Source organism: Monodelphis domestica, chromosome 3 (genome assembly GCF_027887165.1).
Source record: "Monodelphis domestica isolate mMonDom1 chromosome 3, mMonDom1.pri, whole genome shotgun sequence".
Classification (NCBI taxonomy): domain Eukaryota; kingdom Metazoa; phylum Chordata; class Mammalia; order Didelphimorphia; family Didelphidae; genus Monodelphis; species Monodelphis domestica.
Genome location: NC_077229.1, coordinates 69,223,601 through 69,245,184, shown reverse-complemented (window position 1 = coordinate 69,245,184; position 21,584 = coordinate 69,223,601). Strand labels below are relative to the sequence as shown.

Genomic DNA, 21,584 nt, shown 5'->3' with positions numbered 1-21,584 from the left:
CTCTTCAAATGAGTTTCAGAAGTCTCTCTTCCCTTTCACCAGCCAAGAGTAAAGTCAGAGGCCTGTCTTGAACAGCAGTCAGAGAAAACAAGCTCAGTAACTGAAACCCAGTGAGTGAGGGACCCAGTCAGAGACCCAATGAGAGGACATCACCAACTGACAGCACTTTTCCTGTGTTCTTTCTTGCAAGTTCTGGTCTCACAATCTGCGTGTACCCTCAGAGATCTCTTTATCAAATACCTTATTTAATCAATATATTCATCAATATTCTGTTTTCCTTAGTATAGTTTTATTAATGAGTTCATCCCATTCACATTCAGCTTTCTAATTACTCTATTTCCCACCATCTTATTCCCTTGAGATCCTGCTCTATTTCCTTTCACTATGATCCTTTCCTTTATGTCATATAATTTCCACATTCTCAATCCCTTCCCTTTTCTCTCAGTGTAATCATCTCTTTCACCCCCTGCTTTTTGTACATATCACATCATACATACATATCATTTCATATCATCACATTTACATATACATGATATCATCATAATCAGTTTGCTTCCTCACCCTCTTTCTAACTAAGTTTATTCCATATTCTCTACCTCAAAGAATATTTTTTGAGAATTACAGATATCCTCTTTCCAGCTAGACATATAAATATTTTTACCTTAATGAGTCCCTTCAATTTTCTCTTTTTGATTTACCATTTTGTGCTTCTCTTCTGTCAAATGTTTGGACATGAAATTTTTTGTTTTAGTCTGACTTATTCCTCAGGAATGCTTGGAAATCTTCTATATTATTGAATTTCCATTTTCTCCCTGAAAGAATATACTCAGTTTTGATGGATAGGTGACTCTGAGTTATAAACCCAGATCTTTTGCCTTCCTGAATATCCTATTCCATAACGCTCAATCCTTCAGTGTAGAAGCTGCTAGGTCCTGTGTGATCCTGATTTCAGTTTCATGGTATTTGAATTGTTTCTTTATGGCTGCTTACAGTATTTCCTTTTTGGCTTGATGGCTCTTGAATCTATTACATTCTTGGAAATTGTCATTTGAGAATTTCTTTCTAGAGGTGATCTGTGAATTTTTTGAATTTGAATTTTATTTTTGTGTCTGAGGATATCTCAGGAATTTTCTTTGGTAATTTCTTGTACTGTGACATCCAAGGTGTTTTCTTGATTATGAAGTTCAGATGGTTTAATAATTCTCCAATTGTCCCTCCTAGACCTATTTTCTATGTCATTCAGTTTGTTTTTTTACAATAAGATACTTCATGTTTTTCTGTTTTTTTTTTTAATTCTTTGATTCTGCTGTATTGTTTCTTGATTTCTCATGAAGTCATCCATTTCCAGATGCTGAATTCTAATTTTTAAGGCCTGATTTCCATCAGCAATTTTTGGATCTCCTTTTTTCATTCCTTCTTGCATTGCTTTTATTTCACTTTCCCACTTTTCTTTTGTCTCTATTAATTTGTTTTTGAAGTCTTTTTTGAGCTATTTCAGAATCTGCATGCAGTCCATATTTTTCTTTTGGACTTTGGGAATGTTTAGTTTGTTTTCACTGTCCCTTTCTATGTCTGTTCCTTGCTTTTCATCTCCATAAAAACTCTTGAGAGTTAGGTGCTTTTTTGTTGGTTTGCTTATTTTTCCTACCTAACTATGAGTAGGCTGTTTTCTGGGAGGTTTGGGTACCCTCTTAAGCTTCAGTCCTTTCTTGATGAGATATTATCAGCTTATTTTCTGGGTTTTTGCCAGTTTCATTTCTTGGAGGATGATGTGATGGCTTGAGTGCTGACAGCTCTAAAAGCCCTCTCCCCCTGATGATTCAGTTGACCCTTGATATGCTGATAGGTTAAAGACTTACCTAAGGCTTGTTTATAAGCTTTTGCAGGCTGCAAGTTCTAGCCCCAGGCTTAGGCTCAAGTTTTTGGTCTCACTTTGTACTTCATCTAATCAGGCACACCCTTGATTGCTCTGTCTTGGAGCTCCAGCTTGAGATTTAGGCAAAAAAGATCTGGGTTTTGCTTAATACTATCAGCCACCTCAAAATGTGAACTATGTCCGAATCCTAATCCCAGACTTGAACTCCTGGGTCACTCTGGACCCACACAGATCAGCCCACTTTAGCCCATATTTCCCTGGGCTGATACTCTGGATGTCTCCTCAGGCTTGAAATTTCAATGAGTGTAAGTTTTCTAGGACCACTATTTGCCCCAGGCAGGATCTAAAGGTCTGAAAGTTGTCTTGAGTTTAGGTTCTGAATCTGGGACAGCATAGTGTGAGTGAGGTGGAGATGTTTAGCTTGCCTCCTACCTTGCCCTTCACTCCTTGCTATATAATCTTACTGAATGAGACAGAGAGCCATATTTGTAGTGATAAAGAACTGTATTTAGTTGCACAAATTTGCTCAAAGCAGAGAAAGGAGGGAAGGAACCACCAGTTAGATGCTGTCTCCAACCCAGTCCTTCTCATAGGAAGCTGGGCATGGTGATAAATGACCCAAGATGGGCAAAGGGCTCTCAACATGGGATGGACTTAAGAAAGACCTTAAGAATCCATGAAACTGCTTCCAAACACCTAGACAGGACAGATGATAAACTACTCCACATCCTGGACTCTTATCCTGGGATGACTCCATTCTCTGGGGCCCCAACAACAGTTTTTACCCACACTGGCTCAGAGCAGAACAAAGGAGGAAAGGCAGAACAAGGGAGATAGGAGAACAAAGGAAATTAGGTTCTCATCTTCAGTTGGAAAGGAGACACAGAGGACATCTGCCTCTTCCCCCTCTGGGTCCATACTCACAAGCATACATCCCTTCCTCCTCTCTGCTTCAGGTCCTGATGCTTCCATTTCAGCCCCATTAACAAGCACTTGGGAACTCCTCTTTCTTTTCTGGAGGGTCAAATTTGAGTGAGGGAATTTGATTCATTTGTGTCTTGAGATTTGAAGAATCCCTTTGTCTTTAACAGGAAGCCATTCCCTTCCTTGATAGTTCCCCCTCAGGCCCTCTATGTCCATCTACTCAAGATCCCTGACCTCTGTTGAGCACTCTAGTTCCCCGCACTGGTCATGAGGGTAGCTTTGTGGTCCTTGGCTTTAAAAACCCTCTCTTTTGGGCAGAAATTGCATTTTCTCATTCTGGTCAAATGATTTTGGTGTGATGTAGAATTGGCCTGTGAAATGAGGGTAATCCTGGAGGTGTGCTTTAAAGAAGGGAAGACATAACCAAACACACAGAAATTATGCATGAACCTATGGGGGAACCATAGGTCTTTTCATGCTACTTTGTATCTGAGAGGATTCCCTGCCTGGAATATAGGAAAAATACTCAGGTAAATGTATACTGTTGGATAGATTGACAAATTCCCTTTTTTGCAAGCATCTGGCACTCCCCTCCCCCTTACAGGCTTAACCTCACATGAAGGTACCAAATTACCAGCCAACCAGTCTTAGTGACCACCACTACTGTCACCACTACTGTCAATGTTTTAAGTTAGGAAAAGTTTCTCCTGTCCCCCCTATACTGGAAAAACCTTCCTGCATGCTTGGTTTCTCTTTCCTTTTTTAAAATTTTTTGGAAGGTCTAGATTTCATGAACAATTCTTGGATCCTAAAGACTTTGTGATTTTTTATTTCTTGCAATATTTTAATCCTATCTTCCTTGATTTATCTATTTTGAAGCCTTTTCCAATTTTATTACTTTGGGACTGTAAATCTGGACTCTTTTCCATTGGAAGACATAGAAGAAGCAAGATATTGCCAATTGCTTTTCCTTTTTTATTCAAAAGTTTAAAAAACTAAATAAAGCAAAAATGTCTATACACAAAGAACAAGATTGTACATAAATGAAGTTACAAATCTTTGCTATGTTTAATTTACTTTTCTTCACATATAAAGAATAAATTCTGAACACAAGTATTCCAGCCCCTCCCCACCCTATCTGCATCACAGAACGTATTATATGGAAGACCAAGTATGTTCATACAATTTAAATCTTTAATGTTTTCACCTTTCAGTTTACACTCTGGAGATAACAATCACAATTTATTCTTCTAGTATTAATTCTGTCATTGTGTATAGTGTTCACTTGGTTCTACTCATTTTACTGTTCATTAGCTTGTGTAGTTCTTTCCAAGTTCCTTAGAAATTTTCCAGCTCATCATATCTTACAGCATAGTAGTGTTCAATCACAATCATGTACCACAATTGGTACAGCCCATTACCAGTTACCAGGGCATCTCTTCAATTTCCAATTCTTTGCCACCACAGTTTGAGCTACTATAAATATTTTAGAACATATGAGTTCATTTCCCTTTCTTCTGATCTTCTTTGAAAACTGACACAGCTATGGGTTTCCTGAGTCTATACAATTTTACATCTCTGTAGGTATAGTTCTGAATAACTCTTCACAATGGTTGGATTGGTTGTTTTACAGCTCAAGCAACAGTGTATTTGTGTTCTCATTTTTCCACATCCACTCTAATAGCTGCCCTTTGGTAAGTTTAGCCAATCAGATATGGGTATGAATGGATGTCTCAGAAGTTTGCATTTCTCCAATCACTAGTGACTTGGAGCATTTCTTTCCATATAACTATATATGGCTTTGATTTCTCCATCCAAAATTTGTCTGTTTATATCTTTGGGCCATTTATCAATTGGGGGGGGTGTCTGTTTTTCTAATAAACACAACAAAGCTTTCTATATATTTGAGATTTGAGTGTATAAAAATGTCTTTCCAAATTTCTGCTTTCCTTCTAATCTTGGCAGAATTTATTTTATTTGTACAAATATTTTCAAATTAATGTACTCAAAATTATCCATTTTACATTTCACAATGCTCTTTGCTCAGTCCACCAACCCCCACTACAAATTCTGCTAGAAAGAAACAATGTCCAGAGACACCCCAAACAATCCTTTCTTTTCTTTAAGAACCACCCAATCCCCAGAACTATTGAAGCTTCTTCAAGAGAGTCTATGGTCACTATCTAAACATATCATTCCACATCAGTTGCGTCTAAGGGTATTCTAGACTCCAATCCTTCCTCAAACATCAACCCAAAAGAAACTTTTCTTTCCTTTTCCCCCATGGGCACCCCTAGTGATGCCACAACAACAGGGTAGGAACCTAACACTACCAGACATCCTGAAACTAATCCAAGGGACTTCTTCCATACAAGGATCTCTTATTCAGGGGAAGGCACGAACCCAGCATTTACTGTCTTCATCTGACTCAGTCTAAATTAGCAAAGTTCTCATTTCAATGAGAACACATACAATTGCTTCTGCCATCACAATGAAGGCCCATATTGAAGGAATTCATTCAGCTCAGCTGGCCTACCTTGCACTAAGGTCCCTTTAACTTTTACCTTATCCTTTACCTCTTTTCATCTCTTCCACTCTACCATGGGTTCACGATGTGATAGTTTGCTAAGGAAAGGAAAAGTGACAGATACAGTCTTTGGTTCAGGCTGTGGTCCTTCATGAACATTTGTTCTTCTCTGGATGATCAGGGTCATGTTTGAGTTAGGGAGGTTGATTACTTTCTGCTTTGAGGTAGGAAGAAACCATATATATTTAAAATGAAGACATTCCATTCTCTGGTAGATCCTCCCCTAGAGAATCTTGGAGACTAATGGTCATTTTAGTTTCTCACACTCTTCTTCAGTGTAGTCTTGTCAACCTTGGGATTGAAATGACCGTTCCTTTCCTAATTTTGGTCAAAGGCTTTACATAGGAGTTAAAATTGGGCTGTGGCAATTGCCTTGGGGTAGTTAAGAAAAGGGACAGATTGAGCAAAGATACTCAGATTTTCTGTATGGACCTCTTGGAGGCTTTAGGTCTTTTTATGTTGCTCCTTATCTGAATGGGCTCTGCCTGGTGTACAGTAATTCTCAATAAGTGTGTGCTGAATGAAGGATTGTCAGATTTCTCTTTTCATATGTATAGGCAAGAGCTTAGGTCTCAGCATTGGCACTGGCAGATGTAACCTGACATGAAGATACCATATCTCCAGCCAGTGAGTTCCTGGTGCCTATTACCAGTGCTAGTGCTTCAGGTCTGTAAGAGTCAATCTCTCTACTTCCTGTGCTAGACAAATGTACATGGAACCCAGTTTGTTTCCTCTTTCTGAGAGTTTTCCATCTCATAGATATTTACAGTGCTATTTTTGGGTTTTGGTGATTTGCACCTGAATTTCCATTTCTGGGAACATTTTTGTTCTTTCTTCCTCAGTATCTCCCTTTGAAGCTTTCTCCTTAATACCCATTTCATCTTGATTGAAAAAAGATGGCCTTTTTTTTTCCTTTGGAAGATATATGAAAAGCAACAGTTTATCTGTTGCTTGTCTAGGAGGTTATTTGAGGATAGTGAACATTTGTCAGTAGATGACATTTGCTAGTCTTCCAAGGGTCATCCAGAGAAAGAGGATTTGAGGAGGTGATCTGTGGAGCCAAGAAGAGTGTAAGAGCACATTTCAGAGGGGTCTTGCTCCAACCACCTCCAGTGGACTCACCAGGAAGTATCAACTCCTAATTTTCCTTCTTTGGATCTTGTTAGTTGTGACAAGGAAATCACTTTAAAAGACTGATATATATTAATTTAAGGTCACGAAGGAATTCAGCTATGTAATTCCTTAATGAAAACTCAAGTCAGCAGTCAACCTTTTATGGAGTTTTTAATTACAAACAGGAGGAAGAAAAGTATTTGAGAGAGAGAGAGAGAGAGAGAGAGAGAGAGAGAGAGAGAGAGAGAGAGAGAGAGAGAGAGAGAGAGAGAGAGAGAGGGAGAGAGAGAGGAAGGGAATAGGGCTTAAATACCCCCTCTGTTTAGGCTGGGCCAAAAGGCCCAAGCCCTTAGATAGATGAGGCAAAGAAAAGAGATCAGTCCCCATCACTCATGTCACCAAAATGGAGAAACAATCTCAGGGGCCTCCACCTCCAGCCTCCTTCAGAGCAAGCTTCTCAGAGCCCTACCTTTCTCAGAGCAAAACCTCTTGAACTACCTCTCAGTCCTCAGACCCTGCTATCTTTAAGGAAACCATCTCAGTTCCCCTCCCCTCAGTTCTCACATCTACCAATCACTGTCCATGTCTTCCCTGTGCCAATGGTGGCTCTAGCTTAACCCAGGACCGCCCAGATGTCTGCCCCTTTGCACATGTCTGTTGAAGGTCATATTCTCAAATAATTAAATTTTGATCTGTGCTGCATCCCTTCCTAAAGCCTGTTAGGACTGAGTAGGGTGGAGATTGTAAGTTCTAAGACCTGGTTCTGCCATTCCAAGTATCGCTATTGTATCAATTCTAAAATCAATCATGACTCAAAGAACTTCCTGTTCTATGTTTAAGTATAGGTCAAAGCCCTTTCCATTGTTCAGCAAAAGGTTTCTGTCGTAAAGTAATCTTAAGTAGGGAGGAGAAGGACCCTCCCATGCCAAGGGGGATTCACATTCCAATAGACTATCAGTAGGAAATTTTTCAAGTGTGAAATTTCCCAATGGTGAAATTTCCAACATATATAAGTCTAAGAAATTTTAATGTTTACAATTCCCCCTGATGATCATTGGGAGACTAGTCTCCCCATTGATCATTTAACATAATCATTTTGTAGTTCTAAATGCACTTCTAACTATAGATATACACAATATTCAATTTTCTGAGAGAAATTAGATTAGTGAGAGAGGAAATAGAAAAGAAAAGAAAGCAAAACCAATGTTTTTGCTAGGCGCATTGACAGAAAGCCAAATTAGGGGCAGTCCCTTTTGGTATAAATGTGTACAATTACAATAAATGTTCAATCAAAAGTTCAGTCCAATCAAATCATATCCAAAGTTCATTCTTGATCTTCTTGATGAAGTGTAGGTTTTCGGCATCTTTGTGCAACAGTTCATTCTCAGGATATAAAAGTTTCAAGCTTCTTTCTTGAAGATCATGTCTTTAACAGAATCAAAATCTTTGATTTTTTATAACAGTAAAATCTTAAACAAAATTCAAAATTCTTTGATTTTTATAAAAATACAATCTCAAACAAAAAAATTCAAAAATAAAAAAAAATTCTCAGATTTTAAATTAAAATACAATCCCCCCCTGAAGTAAGTATTAAAAAAATATCAAATTTAGCTCAGAATGCAATGTTCAGTTATGGGGGTGTTGTGACAAGGAAATCACTTTAAAAGACTGACATATATTAATTTAAGGTCGCCAAGGATTTCATCTATGTAATTCCTTAATGAAAACTCAAGTCAGCAGTCAACCTTTTATGGAGTTTAATTACAAACAGGAGGAAGAAAGGTATTAGAGATAGAGAGGGAGAGAGAAAGGGGAGAGAAGGGAATAGGGCTTAAATACCCCTTCTCTTTAGGCTGGGCCAAAAGGCCCAAGCCCTTAGATAGCTGAGGCAAAGAAAAGAGATCAGTCCCTATCACTCACATGACCAAAATGGAGAAACAGTCTCAGGGGCCTCCACCTCCAACTTCCTTCAGAGCAAGCTTCTCAGAGCACAATCCCTCCAACCAACCCCCTAGTCCTTGAACCCAGCTATCTTTAAGGAAACCATCCACTTTCCCTCCCCTCAGTTCTCACATCTACCAATCACTGTCCATGTCTTCCCTGTGCCAATGGTGGCTCTAGCTTAACCCAGGACCGCCCAGAGGTCTGCCCCTTTGCACATGTCTGTTAAAGGTCATATTCTCAAATAATTAAATCTTGATCCTTTGCTATAGCCCTTCCTAAATCCTGTTACCCTGAGTAGGGTGGAGATTGGAATAATTAAATTTTGATCTATGCTGCAGCCCTTCCTAAATCCTGTTACCCTGTGTAGGGTGGAGATTGCAATAATTAAATTTTGATCTATGCTGCAGCCCTTTCCATTGTTCAGCAAAAGGTTTCTGTCCTAAAGTAATCTTAAGAAGGGAGGAGGAAGAACCTCCCTTGTCAATGGGATTGACATTCCAATAGAGTTCCCACTATCAGTATGAAATTTCTCAATGGTGAAATTTCCCAATGGTGAAATTTCCAACATTTATAAGTCTAAGAAATTTTAAGGTTTACAATCCCCCCTGATGATCATTGGGAGCCTAGTCTCCCCATTGATCATTTAACATAATCAATTTGTAGTTCTAAATGCACTTCTAACTATAGATATACACAATATTCAATTTTCTGAGAGAAATTAGAATAGTGAGAGAGGAAATAGAAAAGAAAAGAGAGCAAAACCAATGTTTTGCTAGGCGCATTGACAGAAAGCCAAATTAGGGGCAGTCCCTTTTGGCATAAATGTGTACAATTACAATAAATGTTCAATCAAAAGTTCAGTGCAATCAATCACATCCAAAGTTCATTCTTGATCTTCTTGATGAAGTGTAGGTTTTCGGCATCTTTCTGCAACAGTTCATTCTCTGGATATAAAAGTTTCAAGCTTCTTTCCTGAAGATCTCTTCTCGAACAAAATCAAATCGTTGATTTTTTTATAACAGTAAAATCTTAAACAAAATTCTTGGATTTTTATAAAAATACAATCTGAAACAAAAAAAGTTCAAAAATAAAAAAAAATTCCTAGATTTTAAATTAAAATACAATCCCCCCCCTGAAGTAAGTATTAAAAAATATATCAAGTTTAGCTCAGAATGCAATGTTCAGTTATGGGGGTGTATATGTCAATTATCAAAAGAATAGAAAAATAATCAAAAACATATGAAAAATTCAAAATAGGCCTTGTATAGGTCCAGTTTAAAGTAATTTCTATCCCACAAGTATGTAGGACAGGATGCAGTAATATTTCACTTAGCTATTTGTAGCCAAGACTATAGGAAGTTGCCATAATATAAGAAGAAAAGAATTAGAATTCTATTTTGATGGGGAAATGTCATTCCCTCATCTGATTTTTTTTCAGGGATATAGGGAGCCAGCATGATAGTCAAGCTTTGTACTTGTTTGAGTACTTCACAAAGAGTGTAGATACAAGGAAGTCCTACGACTTAAACATAAGTTAAGCATTGCAACCTCGAGTCTCACTTTAATATTTCTTGTGTGCTCTATTGGCACTATTCAGGTTTAGTCTGGGCTCCTTGTTTTTATCCCTTTTCCTGGAATCAGACACAAGCATTTTTAATCACAGTCCTATAATATTTTATCAATAAATGGCAGGTTCCCATAGTTTAAAGCTTTTAGGCATATATTGATATTATAGCAAGAGTATATATATATATATATATATATATATATATTAACTTGTATTACTGCAGGAAAAAATAATATTAATATTAATTATGTGTACCTTCAGTACAAAAAATGATAAAAAATTCAAATATTCTGATCAAAAAATAAAAGAAATAAGAAATATAAGAAAAAAATCAGTAATTCAATGTGTTCTTGAAAAAACATCATCCATTCGTCTATGGATTATTATCTCCAATTCATATGATAAGATAGAGTCACAATTCATATGATAAGATAGAGTCAATCAGTCTCAGCAGAAGATGCTTTCTTCACATGTGAGCAGTGAATTCAAGAGTATCTCCAATCTTTATAGATGTTGGAGTAGTTAATAATATTTGGAATGGTCCTTCCCATGAAGGTTGAGTTGCTCCAGTTCGCTTGAAATTCTTGATATAAACTTTATCTCCTGGGTTCAGGTCATGCAGAGAAAAGTCTAATGGTCCGGCTTGTACTGCAGCTCTGGATTCATGAAGTTCACGTAGTTTGTGCTGTAACTCCTGTATATAGGAAGCAATAATAATATCTCCCCCTAATAGCGATGTATAAGCCGGGGAGAAAGGCTTAGCCTGTATAGGCGGATGTCCAAAAAGCATCTCAAATGGTGAAATGTGTAAGTCTCCTCTAGGCCTGCTTCTAAGATAAAATAGGGCCAGAGGGAGAATTTCAGGCCATTTTAAGTGGGTCTCAGTGCATAATTTGCCAATCATAGTCTTAAGTTCTTTGTTCATTCTTTCCTACTATTTGGAGAGGAGAAAAAAAAACTAAAAAAGGTTAATTAATATCAACAAAATCAATACAATCTAAGAAGAATCATCTTCATTATATTAGGAAGTTCCTTGGGCACCCTCCTGAAGTGCACCTCTCAGAGGTTCATTAGCACCTCGAGCATGTTTTGGACGAGCTCCATTTCTTATATTTTGTTGTTCGGTATTATCATTTTCTTCATTTGGAGTATTGTCATTATTTTCCCAATTTCTATTTCTATAATTCTGGTTTCTAAAGTTCTTATTTCTATATTCATTATAGTTATTTCCATAGTCATTATTATAACTTCTAGAATTCTGGTTTCTATAACCATTATCATCATTTCTATAGTTATTATTTCTAAAGCTACTATTAAACTGTGTATTCCTTCCAATCATCTTAAGAAAGGTTCTAAATTCCATCATTTTGTGGCCCTTCTTCTCACAGAAGTGGCAAGTCAATGGATTGATAATTGGATTTCTGGAGAGGGGCAATTGTCGTTGGTTCATTATCATGCCCACTTTCTAATTTAGTTATCCTATCTATTAAATATCTCTTTTTTTTTCTTCATTTCCTCCATGTCATCATTATTTTCTTCCTCCTTTTCTTTGTTTCCCTTTAAAACATATATAGCTGTTTTTCGCAATTCTTCAAGGTCCATATCTGACCATCTTGGGCATTGTGTTCTAAAATAATTCTTAATTGCTTTGCAAGAGTTATTTACAAAGATCCTTCTAACTTGTCTTAAGCTACTCTCTTTAGTTAGGTCCCAATCTAAGTATCTGTCCCCAAACTCGATTATACGATCCGTAAATCTGGAGGGTGTTTCTTCTTCCTTTTGCTTAATTTTTTCCAGTTCCATCCACTTATCTGTACTGTCTGCACATTCCTCCATTGCCGTGAGGATGGCCTCTCTACAAAGGTATAGTTGTAGATAATCCTCAGGATTGTTATAGTCCCATTCAGGATCCTGAGGTGGCCAATGTGCTGTATTACACCCTCGGGTTTTGTTGACATGAGCAATTATTTTATTTTTTTCACGTTCAGTTAAAAAAGCCTGTAGCAAGTTCTCAATGTCCTTGTAAGATGGATTATACTGAAAAAAATATGTCTCCCATCTTTTTTGCTACTAGGAAAGGATCTTGTTCATATGTGGGGATATTTCGTGTAAATTCATTTATTTTCTTGGGGAGTAAACAGTAGCCTATGTCTTAAAGTCACCACATCCCCATTGCGTCCTATTTCAGGTACTTCTCTTAGAGGAAACAGGCCTCTAGTTGAATTTTGTACCTGTGGGTCAGTTTGACAAGGACAGGTTTCTCTAGGAGGACAAGATCTCCTTTGCGTTGGAATTTGGTTTTCTGTAGGAGAAGGAACATGAGAAACTGGGATTGCAGGGGAAGGGTTTTGGGGATTAAATTCAGTCAAGATTGGCACTGCACGAGAGAAGCAGTCTGTTAACTGGGCTATAGGGAAGGTGTTTTCCATCTCTATTTCAGGGAAGGAAATTTCCTCATTCAAAGGTTCAGAAACAGGTCTGTTTCTGGTAGAGTGGGTGTTTGCCAATTGATTCTGTAAGAAACATTTTCTATCTTCTAATTGGGCTTACATTTTATCCTCAATTTTTTTCTATTTTATCCTCAATATTTTCTATTTTATCCTCAATATTTTTTATTTTAGCATCTCTAAATATAGTATTGAGGAGTACAAAAATGACAGTACCTATTAATATAAAAATTTGGAAGTATCCTGCATTTCTCAATGCCCCTAATTCTTCAGCTGCCATATAAATGTTAAAGAATGTAGTACTCATTTTTATATATATAATTTGTAATTATTTCTCTAACAGTCTTCACAAAACATGTGGGGAGCAGGACAAAGCAACAAACTTTCCACAGGGTTTTTTTTTCTAACCTAGGAAGTTGTTCCTTAAGGGAAAGGATATTTAGAAACAGCTTTTCCAGCCATGACTTTAGGGTCCTGTTGCTGAGATTTAAAACAGCTGTTTTCTATCTAACTATCAGTCACACAGCTGAGAAGTATCCGAGATCCGATTTGAACCCAGTACCTTCTGTCTCTAGGTCTGGCTCTCAATCCACTGAGCTACCCAGCTGTCCCTTAAGATTAAAGGGAAGAAAAAGAAAAACTGCTGATTCCAATTTAACTTAAGGAGAAAAGAGAAGAGAGAAGAAGTTTTTTATTCTCACGTGTTCTAGCAGCTGTGTCTTTAAGCCAAGTTTGCTGTTAGAAGGGACAATTCAAATATTAACAGTCTTACTACAAAGCCTATAAAGAGCATATACTGAAGAAGGCTTCTTAGAAAAATAAACTGTAATCTTTTTCCAGTGAACTCTGGTCCCTGTGGTTAAAACTTTTAACAACATTCTTCTTCTATTTCATTCTAACATTTTGAAAAATAAAGAGACTTCAGACCACAAATTTTTCCTCCTACTATCCTCAGATATTCAACTGTATCAACTGTGAGAAGGAAATCACTTTAAAAGACTGATATATATTAATTTAAGGTCACCAAGGAATTCAGCTATGTAATTCCTTAATGAAAACTCAAGTCAGCAGTCAACCTTTTATGGAGTTTAATTACAAACAGGAGGAAGAAAGGTATTAGAGAGAGAGAGAGAGAGAGAGAGAGAGAGAGAGAGAGAGAGAGAGAGAGAGAGAGAGAGAAGGGAAGGGAATAGGGCTTAAATACCCCCTCTGTTTAGGCTGGGCCAAAAGGCCCAAGCCCTTAGATAGATGAGGCAAAGAAAAGAGATCAGTCCCCATCACTCATGTCACCAAAATGGAGAAACAGTCTCAGGGGCCTCCACCTCCAGCCTCCTTCAGAGCAAGCTTCTCAGAGCACCACCTCTCAGAGCAAAACCTCTTGAACTACCTCTCAGTCCTCAGACCCTGCTATCTATAAGGAAACCATCTCAGCTCCCCTCCCCTCAGTTCTCACATCTACCAATCACTGTCCATGTCTTCCCTGTGCCAATGGTGGCTCTAGCTTAACCCAGGACCGCCCAGATGTCTGCCCCTTTGCACATGTCTGTTGAAGGTCATATTCTCAAATAATTAAATTTTGATCTATGCTGCAGCCCTTCCTAAATCCTGTTAGGACTGAGTAGGATGGAGATTGTAAGTTCCAAGACCTGGTTCTGTCATTCCAAATATCTCTATTGTATCAATTCTAAAATCAATCATGACTCAAAGAACTTCCTGTTCTATGCCTAAGCATAGGTCAAAGCCCTTTCCATTGTTCAGCAAAAGGTTTCTGTCGTAAAGTAATCTTAAGTAGGGAGGAGAAGGACCCTCCCATGCCAAGGGGGATTCACATTCCAATAGACTATCAGTAGGAAATTTTTCAAGTATGAAATTTCCCAATGGTGAAATTTCCAACATTTATAAGTCTAAGAAATTTTAAGGTTTACATAGTCCATGGGAATCACTCCTGACTCTCTCCTTTCATAGTCTCATTTGGCAGACTTGACTTCAGGGCTTTTATGATATTCTGTCTTGGTCACTCCAGTTCTCTCTCAAAGTGTCTGGGAGGGTGTCATTTGGCACTCAAAATAGCTTCTTCCCCTCCTTACTTTTAGTCTTATATTTTCTCCTTCTCCACTCCTCCTTTCCTATTGGCCCAAATTGACTGTGATTATTCTGGGCAATGTATTTAAGCCATTTTGACTGACTTTGAGAAAGTGAGACCTGTGGAGCCAATATAAGGAAGGAAATGTGGGAAAGAAGACATGGGCAGGGTATTTTGAGTCTGGAAAGGACAGCTATCTTTCTAAACAATTTTTATACTTTGCCTTCCTCATGAGGGTACTCATTAAGTCAATAAATGTTAATAAATGTTATTTGATTGACTTTTTTGTCTGACTTCCCTTTCCCACAGAATTAAGCACAAGTCTGGCTTCCAGTATGAACATTTTTGACACCTATTTGCCTGATGATACCATTGCCCCATCGGATGACTCTTCAGAGTCCACAGTGACTTCAGGTCAGTAGAAGCCTCCTTTTTGCTTTCACTCTGTGATAAACTCTTTTTTCCCAGGTTATCATTTTCCTCTTTTAAGGGCTCTCAGTTTCACCATGATGATTTGTACTGCTTTTCCTTCCTCTCATGTACTTAGGACATAATTCTTGTCAATAAATTTCAATCCTCTCTGGTGCTTTATTTGGACCATTTCTTTGAGTTTTCATGTGTTCTCTGTTAAAACACTCTTTTCCTTTGGAGAACTTACAGAATCAAAAACCTGTCCCTTGCTTATTTCAAGGCATAAAGCTTGATTAGTAAACATCTGCAGTCTGGTCACATCAGCCAGTCTATCAGGGCCACAGTTCATAAGGTTTTGAGGCAGTGTCTTGCCCAGATGACAGCTAACTGGGGGGGGGGTGTAGTGTTAGAATCAGAAACAAGGTAATTAAGTACTGATATATAAATAAGTTTGCACAGTAATGTGGCAAATCTTTAGGTCTCATGCAAGAGTGACAGATAATAACCAAGAATCTGGAACATGGGGCATCTAGGGGAAATTATTTGGCTGGCTGTTGAGGACACTGGGGGTACTGGAAGTCAGTTGGATTTGGGGTATGGACCTGGTCCAGACTGCTTTGGGGTTTGTGCTGTGTGTCTCATCTGAGCTGAAAGGATTTGAACTTGGTTTGTCCTCATGATTCAATATTTTGTAGGAAAGAACATTACTGATTGCTAGAAAAGACCCTTCTAGTGACAACAAAGTCCTTGAGCTGGTTTTGAGGACTTTGTGAACCTTTCCTAGGCTGTCTCTGGTCTGAAAGGGATCCTGACTACCTCCAAAGGTTTTCTGGTTCCTTACTATTGATATCATTAACTCTGAGTAGGAATACTTCAAGGAAGAGGCAGTAGGAGGATGCAGACTTTGGGTGTGCAGGCATTTTGAGGTTTTACCTCACTGCCAAGCCAGTTGGTAGGCCCTGACATCTTTGGGTTTACCAGGTGTCACTGTGTAGAGGCAAGGTTTTATATATTTTAGGAAATAAGTGTTCTTAGTGACAGACTAGTGTTTTTTGGATTAGTTAGCTGGTAAGGAGAGCTTTAGGCCTAGGGCTTACAAGATCAGAAGGCTAGTCCTTGAGGACCTCATAGTTTGGCTAACCCTTAGCTAGATAAACCCTAAATAAGAGATTTACTTATTTGATATCTTTAACATTTTGATACTAATAAATGTTCTTATAAATCCTCGCTAAGACAGTGGTGTGTGCTGGCCCAATGCATCCCTGTACTTCACTATAAGTTTAGTGGCTGAGGTAAACCATCTAAATACAAATCTTCTTCCTGTCTTTATTTCTTCAGTTAGCTGAGCCTAAAGGATGTTTTTGAACCTGTTGTGCCCTGTTTGCTTACCAAATGCCATTTGGCCTGATCTGTGGTCCCTTAGAATTCTCAGGCTGTCAGTAGCAGACAGCTTGGCAGCAGGCCTCACAGGATTCTATCAGCACCCAGAGGGAGGGGATGAGTGGAGTGGAATTCCACTGAACATTCTACTGTCTTCTTGAGCAGTCAGAGAAAAGAGGACACATTTTTCTTTATCAAGCCTTGATGCCAGTTTAAGGGGCCAATTTGTGGAATATCTTATGGCAGCTATCCCTGTTACCAACTTTTTTGATTTTTCAGATGCCTCAAGTGATTTATGAGTGGGTGGACTGTCAATTATAGCAGTCTGGTTTAGAAATGTCTGTAAGAAGAAAAGCAACTGCTTGATCGCATGGTTTGATGGGGATATGATTGGGGATATAGACTCTAAATGATCACTGCAGTGCAATTATCAATATTATGGAAATAAGTCTTGATCAATGACACAAGTAAGACCCAGTGGAAGTGTGCTCTGATTACAAAGTGGGGAGGGGAGGGATAGAACACAAATCATGTAACCATGGGAAAATATTCTAAATTAATTAAATAAAAATTTTCAATTAAAAAAGAAATATCTGTGAAGTGGGCAATCTCTTATGACCTTGGCTTTGTCTCACTATATTTGTTGTATGCTTTCTGGCCAAGATTCTGATGTTGTTTTTAAAAGGAGTAATGATTGCTGCAGTCTTCAAAAAGAGGAATGGCAAATTGGAGAGGGAATTACAATAGCTCAGGGTAGAATTTACTAGACTTAGAGCGGGATGTCAGCGAGTAGATAAAGTCACTGTAGTAGTGCAAGTGGATAATACAGAAGTGGTAGTCATCTTAGAGAGTTCAATATGTTCTAGTGCACCTACTGTCTTAAAAAAAATAAAAGAGGAAGTTTTGTGCCCAAGGGAAGCTTGGACTTTCGGTATGGAGGGAGGGAGGAAAGAGAGGAGATATATCCCCTCTTTCCCACAAAGTGGGGTACAGGGGAGACTGCAGATATAATGGGTTGGCTCAGAGAGAGGAGAGGGGGTTTGAAGATTTTCCTCCTTCTGCCTTCCCTCCTTAGCTAAAGCTGCTCTCCCCAATTCGCTCTTGTCCCTCTTGTTCCCCCCTCCGCTACTCAAGACCAAAACGTCTCCCCTTGATCCATTCACTCACACTCAGCTTGGGGAACAGACAACTTTTAATGATAACTCTAACAGGTAAAAGGAATAATGGGCAGGGAAGAATGGGAAAGGAAAGTGGGGAAAGGGGGTCTCTGTCTCTATCTAAACCCTTTCCCTCCCTCCTCAAGTTTGGGGGGAACTCAGGCCTTGGCAGCCTGAGCTTCCTGAGAGAAAGTCAGGTTGACTCACCCCTGGGTAATAGGAACTGAGGTAAAGTCTGCTCAGGTTTCTCTTCAGAAAGTCCCTTCAATTAGGAAGTGTGGTGGGGGAGGGGAAGATTTCTAGTCACCAGCAGGAAAAGTGGGTAACCCTCAGGAGAAAGTCTTTATCCACCTTCTCTCTTTGATATCTCAAGATGGAGAGACCCTCACTGTACTCCTGCCAGAGTCTTCTCTCCTCAGGATTCCACTCCTGGGGTCCCTCCCCCATCAAGGTGATCAATTTCATATACTCTTTAGTATGGCACTTTTTCTCTAGTGCCAGCCTCTATCACACTACTAAACTAGAATTGGAAGAGCAATTCCCCTACCCCTGCACATAAGTTCCTTTTGTGTGAAGTTGTGATCCTGTCACCTGACATGGGGATTATACATCTACAGGTCATCAGAGGTTTAGCCAGACTGCCATTGAAGGCTTTAAGAAGGCAACACCTACGTTTGAGGAGAATCCCCATGGAGTGGTTAAGCAGTTCAAGAAATATTTTAAACTGTTTGACCCTTTGTTTTTGGATGTGGAGATCCTTCTTGATGAGCTATTGACCAATAGTGAAAAGGCTAAGATTATTGAGGAGTGTAATAAAATAAGTAAACTGAGAGAAACTATGTACTTCTTGAACTGGAGAGGATAAACTGACTGGAAACCCATTACTTCACACTTCACTTTTCTAGAGAGGCTGCTGTAGGGGCCTGAAACACCTGGAACCTGAGGTTGCTTATTTGTAATGGAGGACAGAAAAATGCTGGGGGGATGCTGCCACTCACACAGGGATACTGGTACACAGGGGACACTGCTCTGGGGGATTTTCCTATCCCTAATGATGGCTGATCTATTTCCTAACCTCCTTCCTTCCTCACTCCCTTCTCCCTGCTCCAATTGCCACCCTTCTCCTCCCAATTTTCCCTCCTCCCTGAGTGAATTATAAAATACTCTAAGTTTATTTCTCAGGTAAGGGATTTATTGGGATAACAGGATGGGAAACTGAGGTAAGGGGGATGAGGAAGTCCCTAGTCTAACTGAAGTAAAATTGAAAAAATAGTCCAGTCACAAACTGTGACTGTGAGACAGGGAGATGGAGGACAATGGCTTTTCAAGATCTTCTTTCTTTTTCTTCAGCTAGGTTTCTCCTTCTTGTCAATTTCACTGTCCAAAGTCAGAGAAACTTCAGGTAACCAAGTCAGCCCCACCAGAGTTGAAAAGCCAAGTCAGCTTCACAAAAGTCTCTCAGCCAACTTCAAACTCCAGAGAGCAAATATGTCAGAGACCCCCAGTCAGAGACCCAGAGACCAAAAAGCCCTCTGTTCAACTCCAACTGTTCAAAGCCAGAGAGCCAGAGACAAAATCCAAAAGCCCCCATGGTCAGCTTCAACTCCTCAGAGCCAGAGAGACAGAGACTAAGTTCCAAAGCCCAGTTTCTCTTCTTAGTATGGCCAGCCAAAAGCCTCCAGGGAAAAGTATGATTTCCAGTCCCAGACACAGAGACACCAGAAAGCCCCCTCCTCAGCTCCAACTGTCACCAACTGGGTACATTCCATCGGAATCCTGGGCTTTTGCATTTTAGAGCTAGATCTCCAGTCCTGCAAAAACTTCTCTCTCTCATATGTCTATCACAGGAGACAAATTAGAACCCCCAACTTACTGATTGGCCAGACCAAGCTCCTGATGGGGATGTGAATTTTTTTTTCAGGCCTTAGGGAATTGAGCAGCTAGAGAAGCCTTGTTGGAAACAATAAAGGCTAACTCTAAGCATCCTGGGTCATGGACAAAGTTTGAGAAGATCAAGTGGGAGGTGGGAGAGACCCCATCCACATTCTCAGACAGATTGGTTGAGATAGCTGACACTTGGCTGGGGTTAGATCCTTTACTCCAAGAGAATGTGGATCATGTGTGGAGGCAATTTGTGAAGATTTTCAGCTTGCCAATTTGTAATTACTTCTGGAATCACTGTCCCACATGGTTTGATATGTCTCTTGAACAATTGAAATGGGTTGCAGTCTGTTTATGATGAGGATAAGGAAAAAACGCTCAGCTGTGAAGGACATAATTATTGCAGATTTGACTAAGAGGCTTAAGGAACCAGAATTTAACACAACATTTAGTGTAGACAAAGGTAAGACTGTAGCTACACTGAGTTAATAGACAGCAAAGGGCAACTGAATACAGACAAAATAGTTCTATCCCATGGTGTCATCTCTGTTGAAAAGTCAGGCCATTTGGTAAAAGATTGTAGGTTTAGGGGGCAATTTTGCAAATAGGTTCTTGAGGAATCAAGGGAATAGGTATAATAGGAATAATGGCTATAGGCAGAATAATTATGGTACAAATTCTAATAATAGATTTGCCTATAGCTGTCATTGTGCTGTAGCCTGTTGCATAAGCTCACAATAAGTTCATGACCAACTATGCAGAACTATGTGAAGTCTGGGACCTGTCCTAAGTATTCCCAAGTTGCTGATGAGAATGGAGGTAAACTGGATACCACTAAGGGAGCAGGTTCCTCATGAAGGTGTGCCCAGAAAAACAAAGTGGAAGTATTGGCTACTGAAAATGGAAAATAAATGGCGATTGAGGAAATTGGAACACAGGAGACTAGAGGTGGGGAACAAGAAATTGAATGTATTAATACTGGAACTTGTGATGAGAATCTTAAACTCTTAGGTGTATCTAGTAGTGAAAAGCAGTCTGATCAGTAATTGGAGGATGAGGAACAGGGACTGAGTTTCCCTGATCCTACTGTGTTAGCTCCAATTATACTGGTGCATTCTCCAGCAAACAGCATGGAACCCCATGTGACCCTAATGGTGGGGAGTCAATTGTATGACTGTATTCTGGACACTGGGGTCACTAAGTCAATCTTGTAAGAGGCACCAATGAGTACCAGGGAGTTTGTGGGAGTCACAGGAAAGCCACAATGGATTTAAAAGTTAGAACCACATATGGCATCCCTTGGACCTCTATCTAAAGAACACTCATTTCTCTGGTAGGAAACTCTGTAAACTGACAGCAACAATCCAGTGTATCCTTACTGGAGACATCTTCTTGCAATTTTCAGAGGAATCCTTAATTTTGTTTCTAGTTCTGTTTTTAGATACCACTGAGGTGAAAGGAGAAGGGAATATTTATCCGATCCCTGAGGACATCCTGAAAATGTAGACATTATATGTACTAGACATTATACAAATGTTGGGTTTCTGAAACCTGCAACACCAGTAAGAATAAGGGTGAAATGTGGTCCACCACCTTGTATTCCACAATACCCATTGAGCAAAGAAGCTATAGAGTGGATCACACTGGTAATTGACTCATTATTACAACAGAGCAATATTATTCCTTGTATGTCATAATACAACACCCCAATACCTGCTGTCAAGAAGCTAAAATTAGATGAGCAAGGAAGAGTTCTATATCAGTTTGTGAAAGATTTAAGAGCAGTAAATGATCATGTAATTAAGCCCCATCCTGTAGTACTGAGTCATGCAACAAATAATCACATCGATTTCCAAGCACAACTAGATATTTTATGGTGGTAGACTTATGTTCTGCTTTTTTCTCAATCCCAACACATAAGGACTCACAGAAAATTTTTGCAATCATTTGAGAAGGGTCCCAAAATTCCTGGGGTCATCTTCCCCATGGATATTGAAAAAGTCCATCCCTGTTCTAAAGTTTAGAAAGAGTAATTGATACATTTTGTGGATGATTTACTTCTTGCATCACCCTCAGCCATAATGTGCCAACAGGATAGTAAACATTTGCTATGTGAATTGTATAAACAAGGACACAAAATATCTAAGGCAAAAGTCAAGTGGTGTCTTTGAAGAGTCCAGTATTTAGGGTTTGTGCTTTCTGAGGGATCAAGAA

At 39.1% G+C, this 21,584-nt stretch overlaps 1 protein-coding gene across 3 annotated transcripts in view; it reads left to right on the top strand.

Annotated features, from left to right (window-relative positions):
• Window positions 1-21,584, top strand: part of LOC103106400 (mucin-16-like) — a 123,382-nt gene that overhangs the window by 45,184 nt on the left and 56,614 nt on the right. For all 3 annotated transcript variants that reach the window (XM_056820596.1, XM_056820595.1, XM_056820597.1), the window contains one exon: window positions 14,851-14,955. In XM_056820596.1, coding sequence (XP_056676574.1) covers window positions 14,851-14,955 — 105 coding nt within the window. The remainder of the gene's footprint in view (window positions 1-14,850; window positions 14,956-21,584) is intronic.